We start from the raw sequence: 14,824 nt of genomic DNA, 5'->3' as shown, positions 1-14,824 counted from the left end.
TCAATGTGTGGCATGGAAAGTCTTCCTGCCACAGCTAGAGCACTTCTTTCTTCTACCCTTCCTAAACTACTTTATAGAGTCACAGATTAATATGTAGGCCAATGTTTTTCAATAGTGTCATTAAATGCATATATCATGCAGAAATATTCTGTTTTAAGGAAAATTTTCCATCTGATCACATTTTTTGTGCATATATACAGCTTTCAGTTTTAAAACATTACAGTATAGTGTGGATTTATGCCTTTTTTTTTTTTTTTTAAACAGATACACCACATATTTTTATGGAGACATTTATAAAAGCTCCTAAGCACCTAATAAGATAGAACTCAGCTCAGAATATTTTGTAATAAATTATCTATCAGTAAAAACTTTATCAGAGAGAAACCACACACAAAGGAAAAGGGAAGTAGGGCACTCTATTTGACAGCTAAGGAAAAAACAGAGGTTATGTCCTCTATGGCTGAGATTCAGAGCAGTTTCACTTAGTGGCTGTTCTGCTCCAATTCCCCAGATAAAATTTAGACCTACAGCAAGCAGTCTTCATTCCTATTTTATTCTAGTGGGTAGTCATGGTTCTGACTCTTAAATAACCAGTAGAAAAAAAAAAAAAAAAAAAAAAAAAAAAAAAAAAAAAAAAAGCTAGCCAGTGGGGAACTATGAAGTTTAAATATTATGTTACAATTAAATTCATATAAAACTTATAGTAACTACAGGGTTCATTATTCTGCTCTCACAAACTGAGTCATAATATGTATAGATGTAACTTTTGTCCTATTATTTCAAACAAAGATATTACTGAAATTTTAGAGCAGATTAAATACGCCTATGGGAACATGTCTCATTTGCAGGTAACGCAAGACCAGAAATCATGCAGGAATACAAGTAACCCTTTCTGATTTTTATCTCATAGCTTCATACAATTATAGTACTATAAGCAGTACCCCACCTGTAAAATGTAAACAGCTACTGTGGAACTACAGGAAAAACATACCCTTATCTGCTTCTTTCACACAGTTTACACTTCAAAATAATCTGTCCTATTGCATTGAAAAATCCATCCACTCCCATCCTTCAGAGCCCTGTGCAATGCAAGAGGAAATTTAGATGTACAATCTGCAAGCCAGATTTGCCCTTAGTCTAGGAAAGCTTCTGCCAGCAGCACCACAGCCCTGGACTTCAGTTCCAGAAAGTCAGCCATGGGGAAAACACATTGGCACGAAGCAGTCCCAACCCTCCTGTCCTCTAAGAGCCCATCCAGGCTCTGCACAAACTGAAAATAAAGCACTGCTGGCCAGCAGGATGCCTTCAGCCGCTCTGGCTAGCCAAGCTAGCAAGTCCTAGCCACAGATTAACTCTGCCCTCTCCATGATACAATGCCCTCAGCAGGGAGCAGAAAGACCATCTGTTCACTCCTTGTGGATAATCTCCCTCCCCGAGAGGGCAGCAGCTCTGCTGTGCCAGTGGAGTATAAATTATACAGACTAACAAACTACCTGAGACCAGCTGGCCCACAGAAAACGTACATTTTAGTCGCTTTTTCTGATAGCCAGATTGGCTTTTCTACGCAGAAAAAAGAAGCCCAGCTTTGTCTTAAAAACCTGCAGTGTCCCAGGCCAGCAAAAACACTTTCACTAGTGGTTAACTTGATGGGGCTATGCAGGTTACTAATGTTAAATGTCAATTTAAACACTTTGCAGAATAAGGAAAAGCAGTAGCCCACTTTCACAAAGTACCCTTCCACACTCCTTCTGAAACTGTACGAATCCCAACATTTGTCATTCACTATCTGTCACTGACAAACCAATAATTGAGTTAATAAATATTTTTTAAAAAACATTAAGATGAGAAACTTTACACAGAGTGAAAACATACATTTAGTTGATTTAAAGACTATAATCTGCTGAAGATTATTCTCAGAGTTAAGCAAAATTTTTCATTATACTTTGCTTTGAATCGAAGGATACCCTTTGAAAATATACAAACACACAGCTAGCATTGTGCCATGTTTTCCACTGTATCTGGACCCTGCAGAACTGATTTTTTTTTTTTTTTTTTTACATAGCAATATGGAGAAATTACATGGAAAACTACTGTAACATTGAAAATCTGCCAATGGGAGTCAGGAGGAAGGTGCAACATTGTTAATTGTTTTGATTTCTAATCAAGTATTCTCTCAATATTACAACAAATTTGTATGCCATCAAGACTGCAGCAACATTTTTTTTAACCAGGAGGAATAGACACTTAAACCAGCTATCATGTAATTCAAGGAGTTTATGCTAAAGCAGCTGTGAATATCAATGCTCAGCATTTTCTCCTCCCACCCCTACAACGAAGGAAATCCTAGGCTCCACCATGGTCTTGTCTTTTCCTGAGAACTCCTGGAATGAGCCACATAGTGTGAATACACAGGGGGCAGGAAGGGAATGCTCTGTCTCTCTGTTTCCAAATCCTCATTCTTGCCAGTCACCAAAATGCTACTCAGGTGACACTGTGCCTTCACAAATTTCGTACCATATGTACAGAGTGAAAGGGGAATTCCCCAAACAATACTGGTGGGTTCCATTTATATTTTTTGCAAGTCATAATTTGTCTTACTCCTACATCCACAAGAAACGTAAATACAGTTTGAGATATAAAAACCTAGTAATTTCAGTTTGCAACAAAAATGTTTATTCTGTTTATGATATGGAGATGTACTGCCTTTGGTGGCACTACTTCTGATACTACATGACAAAATATGAACATGCCTGTACACATACATATATACACAGCAGGATCTTTCGGATGATTTTGTGAAAGAGAAATTCTGCCTATCTTTATGTTCCAAATTGGATCTGACCTCTAGGCAGATGGATAAAGGGTTTTCATGCTTCTCAGTTCTCTTTCAATATTACGTAAAGTTGTGGCCAATTTAGTCTTGCCTTTTTAACAGTAACTGGCACAACAGAGGTGATCTGTCACTGTTCTGTAACAGCTGAACATCCACATAGTTGCCATTATATTCCCTTGCAGTCACAGCAACCTCTGAATAGCAACTGGAGCACACTGGAGTGAGTTTGCTAGGACTCAAAAATAAATAAATGAATACTACAACATATACAATCCCTGGACAGCAATTCTTCCAACTCCCTTTGTATCCCTCTTTCCCCCTTCCTCTTTTTTTTTTTTTTTTTTTTTAAACAGGGTATGCCAAACCCCTTATTATGTTTCATTACTTTTTGTTTGTTTCTCCTGGCATTTACCAATAGCAACCTTTTGTGCAATCACAGTCTCCTACCTGCAAAAAAGCTGAATAAATCCTATTTTGCAGTAAGTTCTTTGTTTATAGAATTTATTTTTCCCCTGTAAAATCAATCTTGCCACAGAGTTAACATTCTGCTGTCCAACAGATTTCATACAATAATCTTAATAGAAGCTTGAGCGCTTTGGTAGACATATTCAGCATCTGTTATTCCTCCCCCCACACCTTCTATAGATTTCTGATATTCTTGACCAAGTACATAAAATAATACCATTTTGTAAAGTAATATTAAACAGTGTTCAGCAAACCATCTGTAAATGCACTTCTTTATGTGATCAGAATTTTCTTTTGTAATCTCCTCCAGTTTTCTTTGTCCTTTGATGTGATTATGGCTTCGTTGCTCTTCCCTTGCCAGAAGTTTCCAGCAGTCTATTCAAACAGCTAACTGGACTGAAAAGAGACTCCTAGCAATAATGCAATGTTTTTTTGGATTTCAGCTCTTCTTCTCCTCTCAGAACTTAAATTTATAATTTTCCTTTTTTTTTTTTTTGTTTTTGCTGAAGAACTAAGACCCTTACTACACTCACTGTGAAGTGTAATTTGAGTGTTACAGAGTTTTCAGAAATAAAAAGTATAGAGAAACTTCTTCCTATCTTTCAAATCATCTCACAGCTTACTAAAATCAGTAACAGGACTTCAAGGACTTAGGTAATAAATTTCATAGCACTATGACATGAACTTTATTCCACCCAACACCTGACTCAAAAAAAAGCAGCTCCTATTGGGAGGGCTGGGAGATGCCGATAAAGATCATTTTATGGTCTTTTAACCATTAGTTACATAAATGTGTTGTGAAGGCAAAAATGCCCCTTCCTCCTCTACAGCTTTGGACAAGATACGAATTTTCAGTGGCAGAAATCTCTGACCATCTGGAAGGTAATCCCTCAGGCACTCAAAAAACGAGTGTAAGCTTTTTCACAATATCAAAACAGTGGAAGACTAAGAGCACTTGCATGTGCTTTAATCCCGTACTTAAAAAAAAAAAAAAAAAAAAAAAAAAAAAAAAAAAAAAAGCAATGTTGGTTGAGCCCTGGAGACTTGTTTGTTATGTGCCCAGATTCATTTCTGGAGCATAAGGAACTCTAACATACACTTGGCCACTGAATTCCAAAGACATAACAGTCTAAGACATGACAAAATTAACTGTTTGAACCCACCGTCTCACTTTTGTTGCCCCATTTTTCTACTCCCTCAAAATTTTCTTCTTAATCACACAAAAGTACGTAATAAACTTCTCACCTAAGAGAGATCAACAGCACCTTTGGTAGTTTTGATAAGAATTATAAAATAATAGAATTTTATTGAAATAATCATGCTATCTCAAATCCCTGGAAAAAAAATATTACATGGAAATACTTCCTGGTCAAACATATGCTAAACACTACAATCGTCTTCATGGTCTTCTTGAATGGCATAATATAGAACAACTACAGAAGTACCTCCTTGAATAGATATTAATTTGAATTTAGTGCCTGGACAGCAAAGCAAGAAGATCAAATCATGATCTCCATGTAAAGAGCACTAGACTGTCTAAAGAGCACTTCAGGGGACTAGAATTAGAGAGAAGCCCACTCAACTGCAAAAATAATAGCAGGTAAAGATCACACAAGGGAGAAAAGGTGAAGAAGGAATAATGAGACAAAATAAGAATGCTACATAAGAAAGGTGTAATGAGGAATGGGTAAGCAGTGGAATAAAAACCTTGACTGAATATCCTATGATTCCTAGATATTCTCAGCTATTTGGATGTTAAAATCTGCTGGGTTTACTTAAGACCTCCTAAATCTGACATGCAACAAATTTAGACATTTCTTGTCAGTTCACTGGAACTATTATGTGCCTGAGTTAATTTGCACTAGTAAGTCAAAAAGACATGTATGAGATTCATAAAAATATTGTCACTGACTTACACGCGCTTTTCAGAAGACTAAAATGACCTTTGTGGATTATTCCCAGTAAAAGCACCTCTGTGGACCACCAGATTTTTTTTGATGTTAATGCCTATTTAAACCGCATGCAGGTTCAGCATACTATATGTAGGTTCAGTAAAGCAGCATTCTGCTGAAAACAACACGAAGAGACAGCAAAACAACCTGGCACTAACAATTAAAGCTTTGTCACAGAAGAAATGCTGCATGTCATATAAAACCCATTAAAAGTTGGAGGAAAAAACATCCAAGATCAAAGAAAACCTGACTGAAGATACATTTAAAAAAAAATAAATACGCAAGTAATCTCTGGCAAAAGTACGGTACAAAAATCCTTTCAAACAGGTAAATATATTGTTCAAATCTACTTTTTAAAAACATCTTGCTAAATAGGGAGTATAATTATCAAGCATAATATTTCAGTGTATCTGAGGTCTTCCCAACACAATTTATACCTATCAGTTCTTTTTGATAGTAATCCTTACTTTATAGTGTTGTTATACTAGTAAAATTGTATCCAACTACATAATTCCTTCTACTACAGCCATTGTATTAATATTAGTTGCATTACATGAAAAGTCCTTTTACACTAACAAATACAGTAGTGTGCGTACATGCACATGTAAATGTATACACACATTTCTCCATGGCTAGGCAAGCAGAGAAAAAACAAATGTATTTAGAAAATACTTTAAAAAATATAGCAATAATATTTAACTGCAATTATTAGTTCACCAATCTTTTTGAATTATGTGTAGGCTATTAAAACACACATTGATCAAAAAAAATCCAGCTATGAATTTATTTTGTTAGAATAGTAAGGCATAAGAAGAAAATATACTACATGCATAACTGATTAGCATGTTTCATGAATACACATACACACGCATATATATAACCTTCTGAAGATGTTTCTAGAAAAATAACTACCTGGAATTAACAGATTTGTAACCCCCGGTCAATTCACTACAGATTAGCAAGGGCCTGCTATATTATGACTACTCTATTTATTTATTCATTACACTGAAATTGAAATGCTTTGCATCTCCACAAAGTTGTTGTCTGACAAGAAAAGTGCAAAATGAAAACCTTACATAACCTCCCGAAAATTCAGTCTAAGTACAAACTAGCAATAACGATAATAATGATAATTGAACTCACCCCTCCCCTCCCCATCCAATATCACCCTCAAACTGATCAGGTGGTGTGGAAAGAAAACCCTAAACCCCAAACCAAGCACAAGCCACCCCCTCACCTCAGCGCTCGCTGCCACCTGCTGGCGTCCACCCGCAGGCCACAGCCACCTCACGGCGTGGCAGGAGCAGGCCCCGCGCTCAGCCTCTGGAGCAGGGCCTCAGGGAGCCTCCGCCAGCTCCTGCAAGGCCCAGCGCCTGCCGCCACCCCAACACAAATGTGGTGGTGTTCACCTCTGCCCAAAGAATAGGTAGAAAACGCGAAGAAAGGCTGATGTAACTTCATCAGCGCCCTCACGGCACGTCGGGATGGGAATGAGAAGTGGGAACTACTCTGAGAACAAGGGCTTTCAGAATTAGTTGTGGAAATCACTTACAAGGCTTAAAGAACCATAAAGCTGAGGCATCTGGTCAAAAAATAATGGTGAACAAACCTAGAATCTTTTATTTTAGGAAATGCTCATTGAGCTAAGCAACATCTACTAGCCAAAACGAATTACATATTAGCTCACAAACTGGATCCCTACGGATTCAGGAACACACAACAGCAGTTTCACCTATTAAGCACATAAAATTGAAAATAACTGACAGAAAAGAAGAAAGAACAGGAAACAGAAAACAAGAGTCACTCTCAAATAAACAGATTGAGACAACATTAGCTATTAACATACTGCAAATGAACCAATTACTCACAATTATTCTCTATTACACAAGCGTCCTTCCTAACTCAAGTGGCCAATTTATTTATTTTCAGGAAAACAGTCACTGATAGGAGTGCCACAATTCATCTCAACAGAATTATTAAATATGAAGCCCAATTCTCAAAAGCAATAAAACTAGGAAGGTTTTATATGATGCTGTCTTTAATTCGATTCTTACCATCCTCAAGAGAAATACTCATCCCCAATTTTTACCATTGCTTCCTGCTAATATACTTTTCCCTACAGTAGGAGCTGGAAAGGAGAAAGCATTCTAACAGGCTGTGCAGTCACAATCCCAGTTCCAGAGAGACGCTCCTGGTTTACCAAATATACTAAACTCTGCACAGATCTTTCTCCAAAGATGCTGGATTTCTTTTACTCCTCTTGCTTGCTTTTTGTTATTTCACAGTGATTTAGACTCACAAAAAGAATTAGCTGAAGCCCCAAAACACCTAGACATTCAGGTATTTTGCTAAAAATAGCAGCTACAAGCCCAGTCAGGACTGAGACAACTACAGAAGAAACCCTTTGAAGTGAATATGGCTTAGATCGAAACTGCTATGAAGAAAGGAAACAGCAGAGGATTCTGCTGGATTTTTTGCCCTCCCCCCCTTTTAAAAAAAAAAAAAAAAAAAAAAAAAAAAAAAAAAAAAACAGCAAGCTTTTACTTACAAATAGTCACCTACCACTAAATGGACAGAAAAAAAAAAAAGCTCTTCTTTTGGTTAATCAGTCATTGTTTCTTTGCGTTAGTTCAACACAAGCCAAAGGAAACTTCAAAGACCTCACTATCAAGTACCTCGGCTTATGCTCAACTTTATGCTGCCAATTCTGAGCTGGTTGCAGAGGTACAGGGTGCACTGAACTTGGAAGTAAAACTGCATTATGAAGTAATTCCTAAGGAAGCGTGTAAAAATGAAGAAAGTTCTACTGAAGAGATTTGGCAAAGTAACAGCAGTGGGTTGGATGAAAACTTGTACAGTCTGCCAACAGTACAATCCTAGTATATGTTCTTATCTCACAACAGCATCTTCTTTACCCATTATCTGTGTAATCAGTTTTTGTTTCTTTGTTTAAATAATATCCTTTGCTACACACATGACCCTTGCAACTTTAAAGCAAATAAATCAGACCTAAGGCTGTCTACCTAGGACTGGACCAGAGCTAGAATCTGTAATTTTGTTTTCTTCTTTTGCTCTGTAACACAAATGTTTTGTAGCACTCTGCTGCCACCAGTATGTAACAGTAAAAGGAAAAAAGTATCAAGCTAACACTGAAACAAAGAGGAAATGATTCATAAAGGAATGCAAGCAAGAGAATACATCAAATGTTAAAAATAAAATCTCTACAAAGTATCTTTTAGAATAAAACTTAACAAATGCAATATAGAACAAGGAAAAGATTCAATATTATGCGTAGATTTTGTTAGAATAAGATCTGCACAGAGATTTACAGTAACCAATGTAATGCATCGATATTTGTATTAGGGGGTATAGACTTCTGATTTCCCTATCAGACACTTAAGGGCAAATAAGTATGTTTATGTTGAGGTAAACCCATAAGGGGGTACAAGTTCAATTCTACATGACCTTTTTCCTCTTTGCCCAGGCTTTCAAAAATACTATTAAGCTTGAACAAGATTATTCATGACTGGTTTGAAAAGATTATTAAATTCTGGTCTTTGCAGATCGATGTGATCAAGATAAAAAATCATTAAAAAAAATCTCCTAACATTTGGCATCAATATAAACTAAAATGAAAACAATATCCTCACTACACACTTTCTAGAGAATACAAATAAAAAATCCTTCATCCTACAATTCCAAAAACAGCATAGTAAAAAATAGCAAGTAATGTATTTAGCTAGCCCAAGAAAGCATCCTGTTGTACAATTCATAAGCAGTTCATTCAGTTAAGCATTCTGGTAGGCTTAAAAACTAAGCTTATGAAGAGTTTACTTACTATTTAAGCATACTAAAAGCAAAATAACATTTAATTAGAGTGCCAACCAGAAGATTTCATCTATCAACTTTACTGGGTTTTTATTAAAAAAAATAAAGCTTAGTATCTTATTATCTCTCCCAGTGATACCAATCCCATCTTTCCCTCCCTAAAGTGAAATCTGGAGTGTAGGCAGACTCCACATACCCAAAATGCATAGAATGACTGAACCAACACTGATGATGTAAGAATATGCACTCACATTCTTTCATTCAAGGGTCACGCTTCCATTAATTTGGGACAACTTGGGTAGCACATATGTAAAAATCAAGAAATTTATGCAGTTCTCTGAGTTCTTAACCTTAGAAAAGGATGTGCAAGATGTTTATAACATTCTTTAAATCAAAAGAATACCCATTTCTTGCAGAACAGATCCTCCAAAACGGTAATTTTTAAAAACATTATTTAAATTTATAAGCACTCAAAGCTAGAATTCTTAAATTTGTTAATCTGTTGTAACGAGACAGATCTCTGTCAAACCAAGAGGTACATTCCCTGCACTCCTCATCACTATTTATACGGTACAGTTTTCCAGCACTTTTTTTTTTTTTTTTAAACGAAGCCCATACTTTCTTTTTCTTCTTGATTAAAGTACACTCTCTATGTAATCTCCCAAAGTGGTTACAAGAAACTGAGAACTTAGGGGCTTGATTTTTTTTTTAAACTATTTGAATATAGTGCAATGAATAACTGTTCTAAACTGAGCAGTCACAGAATTAGCTTAATTACTGTATGCTTGGTACTAAAATGCCCAATGCAGATATACATAAAATCTGAAAATAAATTGTAAAAATATCCTGCACTCAGTGTATTTTAATTACGAAGGCAAGAGTTACTATTATCTTTAAAATTAATGAAATTTATATCCACTAACAACTTCTTTGAGTGATAGTAAACAACAAAGTAGATAATAATTTACATAAATGTATGGGTTGAAAAATATTACATCCCTGGCTATAGCAGACTAGTTTAATTCTTTTTTCCCCTCCTAGAGGAGGTTATCATGAAACATAAAAGATTTACTAGAAATGGAAGTTCAATACCAGATAAACTCTGCAGTACAAGCACATCTTCTTTTACATGTTTCCAATAGGTGGCAACAGAATACCAAGAATACAAAGGAGTTTATAATTCTTTCTTCACCCACAAAGTAACGGAATCCCTGTTATTTCTATCAACAAATTTTTCATCAGCAACTTCATTCATATAAATAGTTGCATCTCTGCAACTGAGATTCTCAGGACAGTTAAAGCCAAAAGGCAGAGAATTTGCAGAACAGAAACAAAGCATTTATAAAGAAAACCTAGCTGCAATGAAAACAACCAATAGCTTAAAGTCAGAGCTTCACTGAAAGAGTAAACTTCCAGAAGCAGGAATTTACAGTAAAAAATGTTTCTGCACAGGGAGCTATCAAGAAAGAAATACAATTTTAGACTATTTTGTTACTGTTGTTTGTTTTTGACCAAGACACCTTGGTCTCTAGCAGTATTTACTTACAGGATTGAATAAGGGGTGGGAATTTTTAAACAGAAAGTAAGTTTTCAGCTGATAAATCCCAACTTTAACAGTAGTAACAGTTCATACCGACTCCCTGATTCTTTGAACAGCTGTAGGAAATTGACAGGAAGTCAGGGTTCTTCTTTCCTTGACAGTTACAAGACCTTTGTTTGTTTCTGCTGCACAGAGCTGTACACATTTATTTGTTTGCTATTACAAATCTTATGAGAAGTGGCTGTGGGAGCTGGGGTTGTTTACCTTGGAGAACAGAAAGTTCAAGGGAGACCTTGTTCTACTTTAAAATTATTTTAAAGGAGGTTGGAACTCTTTTCCCAAGCACCAAGAGATAAGACAAGGGGAAATGGCCTCAAGTTGCATCAGGGGAGGTTTAGGATGGATATCAGGAGAAATTTCTTTATTAAAAGAGTTGTGCAGCATTGGAATAGGCTGCCCAGGGAAGTGGTTGAGTTACTACCCCTGGAGGTCTTCAATAAACGCATAGACTTAGAACTTAGTAGCATGGCTTAGTGGTGGGCTTTAGTACTAGGTTAAAGGTTGGACTAGATAATCTTAGAGGTCTTATCCAACCTGAATGGTTCTATCATTCTAAAACAAGTCTAAATAGTAAATACTTACTCCTTTTCAAAGACAGTCAAGTCACGGTCCAAAGAAATTGTCTCTGTTGTAATTTCCACCTTTCTTACACTGCCAAAGAAGTCTGTTATGAGAACATTTTGAGGGTCTCGCTGAAAGAGATCTGTTCGGTGCCCAGGTGTGGAAACACACAAACTTTTTGGACAGACCTGAAACTGAAAATAAATATGAATAATCATACTATGTCCCTCACTGATTAATAGTTTCTTCGGGTACTTATCAAAATGAAATTATTATAGAAGAAATAAATGTCACACAGAACTTGCAGTAATTTAAGTACAAGCTCCACAGCTGAAAAAGAGTGATCAAAAACATTAAAAAGCATAAACATCTTGATAATGGGTTTCAGAAAACCTTCACCTTCACAATTGCCCATACCAATTTAGAAATGTTTCTGTGAAAGCTAACCATCAATTACCTCTAATTGATTAAATGCACAAATGCATTTCTGAATATAGAAGCAGCAACGCTGCTATAACCTTCCAAAAAGCCTAAGTTGGTATAAATTCTTCACACTTACCAAAGGGAGGCAGGCAAGATTAACAAGCCTTGACAAGTAGCTCATTTAAAAGGCTTCAGAACTGAAGCAAAAATTTAAATTTTGTCTGGAAAAAAAAAACTTATTCTTATTTCTGGTTTACAGCCTATGAATTAATGTAGAATGAGGATCTTAAAATATGAAAGGTGTCTTATGTATACTAAGTTCACACAGACACACCTGTAACACCTACAAATTAGCCATACACTTTACTATTTGTTTTATACACATATCAGTCCACTATCTTCAGCACACATTCCAATAGTTGGAAGACAAAACCAGCACTAACAAATTAAACTGGTTTCAATGGACTCAACTCTGTATAAAGATAGATTTCCAGAAAAATATGTAGACATAATAGTGATGGATTTGTTGTAGCAGTTAAAATATATCACAAGCAGTATGCCTGTGATATATTTCATATATATCACAGTATGCCTGTGATATATTCACTGGAACGGGCTGCCCAGGGAGGTGGTGGAGTCACCATCCCTGGAAGTCTTCAAAAGACGTTTAGATGTAGAGCTTAGGGATATGGTTTAGTGGGGACTGTTAGTGTTAGGTTAGAGGTTGGACTCGATGATCTTGAGGTCTCTTCCAACCTAGAAATTCTGTGATTCTGTGATTCTGTGTTCAATAGCAAAACTGTTACATATCCAGCAGATTTTCAAGGCAAAACCAATGGATTTTGGACACAATGCCTTTTTGCACAAGTTCCACCACACTGACCCAGAAGTCTCTAATATATGCCACCTGGACAGACTGCTTATTTCAAGGGATCTCCTAATGCATGTAGTTTAACTTAAATAATAATAATTAGTTTGTAATTTTCTTAGTAACACTACATTGCTTCAAGTGCCATGAAACGTAACCACCAGCCTCACTCTCTGGAGAAGGCTGAGTTCGTGTCTCAGTCCTCAGAAGGTATTGCACAACCAAACACACTGCCCTGCTAGACACAGGCACAAGACAAACAAGCCCACTAGATGTGGGTGCTAGGTGTACAGTGCCCTGGCTGGTTTCTTCACCACATGTGGCTGTCCATCCAACTGCCTCACAGACAGCCTGCAGACCACCTGCGAACACTGTAGGCTATGCGCATCCTCATGTGTTCCAGCAACAAAGAACATTTAACTGAGCAGATTCACCTACACAACTACAAAGGATGCTTATCTTCCTAAAGATTAAGTTTTCCAAATGATTTTCACAAAGCAGTCCATGAGTCACAGTATGCAGAGCTCATACACCTAATTATTAGATCATGAGTCAGATTAGGTGGTTGCACTCTTAGGGCAGAATCACAGGTCCTCATTGGCTCAATGCAGATGCAGCCTCAATTAGCCCAGATGCTGACTAACCAGATCTCTAAGTTTCATTCCCATACCTTCTAGCACAAGTTCTGTTCTCAGCCTGACACAAAAAACACAGTTTGTATGACTCTTCTTAGGGCAACAGAACCCTAAAAAAGTTTCTCAGAGATGAAACAATACACCAAGTTCTTCATCACTGAAGACAGATTCTGTCTCACCATTCCTCCCTTCTGCTCCCACTACAACATCTGTTTCATAACTGAAGTCTAAACCTGTAAGTCCAGGAAGGCTTCAGCTTCAGCTCACCCCCTGAGCTATTTGTTAATGATTCCCATCTCTCTTGTTGGCAGAGTATCACACAGCTGCTAACCAAGAGATGAGCAGATCCAATCTTTATTATCCTCCATGTGAAGTGAAGCTGAATCAGGCTCATCAGCATCCTGCTGCCCATACAGAAAACACTTGTCAGTACTCATTAACCCTGTTTCACAATTTCACCAAAAGACAACACATTTTCTTCAACTTAGCTCCACCTAAGGGCACAAACGAAAACTGTCTTCTAAAGTAAGCTATATAACGAATATTTATTTTGATAAATATATCAGATCCATTGATCTATGCTGCAGCTATGTTTTTAAGTGTACTGGCTAGAAAGGCTACAAAACACTAAGAACTAATACTTTTATGTTCCTGTACCATTAACACCAGCATAAGTCTAGATGATGAGAATGAACAACTCAAAAAATTATGAATGATCTTTCAATGCAGCTGCCTTCTATCAGCTCCAAACAGACTCTCCAACTGCAAGTCAAAGGTTTATTGATCTTAGGCAACTGTTGCAAATAGCTTCAAAGACATCAAAAAAACCTGCTTCCCAATTCTGCTTTATGTTAGCTAGTAAAGGCACAGAAGCCCAGTGCTCTTTTTATCTGATAGCTTATTGAACTTTTTGCCTTGCTGGTCATGGCAAATACTTCCATTTCATTCCTAAAACACCAGCTTCAAATATTTCCTTCTTGCCCTCAACAAATGCATTTTAAGAGTGAGATCTGCACAAATCATTATGGCAAACAAACAGAGAACACTTTTCTGGATAATGTGTCTTAGCAAAACAGGCATTTGTAAGTAGAACAACAATAGCCTGTGACAAGAACATGCAGGATATCACATCAGATGATTTAATGATTCCTTTTAGCTTTACCTCATGGACATACTAAACAGGTTGTTCGAAGCTTAGGAATTTTCAACAACATAACATCAGTTTCTTTTTGAACAGGGCAACAGGCCACCCTCCTGCATTGTTATCATATGCTGATTCTTGAAGGAAGATTGCACCAGTCTCATCAACTGCTCCTGAACCTGAAATGGCTCACATTTCCTCCACTGATTGGGTTTTAAAGCAACAAAACAAAAATTTTAAATTAAAAAAAAAAAAAAAAGCACTGTAAGTCTATAATCTGAAAGTAAAACATTTAATCTATTTTAAAAATTGACAAACTTCAGACCAAAACCAGCATGTTTATCACTGAGTCTCATAATCTACCTTGATTCATTTCAAATGTAAACTTCTTTTGGACAGCAAGACGCAGAGACAGATGGCAATTCTTTCACCTAAACTATATCAATTTTGTTAATAAAAGTCACTCAAATCAGTGCTATCATTTTAACAACAACAAAAAAAGAAGCTGTAACATTCCA

General features: G+C 36.6%; 1 protein-coding gene across 2 annotated transcripts in view; it reads right to left on the bottom strand.

Moving 5' to 3' along the window:
* PIGK (phosphatidylinositol glycan anchor biosynthesis class K) overlaps positions 1–14,824 on the bottom strand; it is a 73,976-nt gene that overhangs the window by 43,625 nt on the left and 15,527 nt on the right. For both annotated transcript variants that reach the window (XM_027463075.3, XM_038182903.2), the window contains one exon: positions 11,261–11,433. In XM_027463075.3, the coding sequence (XP_027318876.2) occupies positions 11,261–11,433 (173 nt within the window). The remainder of the gene's footprint in view (positions 1–11,260; positions 11,434–14,824) is intronic.

This window comes from Anas platyrhynchos, chromosome 8 (assembly GCF_047663525.1).
Source record: "Anas platyrhynchos isolate ZD024472 breed Pekin duck chromosome 8, IASCAAS_PekinDuck_T2T, whole genome shotgun sequence".
Lineage (NCBI taxonomy): Eukaryota > Metazoa > Chordata > Aves > Anseriformes > Anatidae > Anas > Anas platyrhynchos.
Note: the sequence above shows the minus strand (reverse complement) of the source record. Positions and strands in the feature narration are given on the sequence as shown.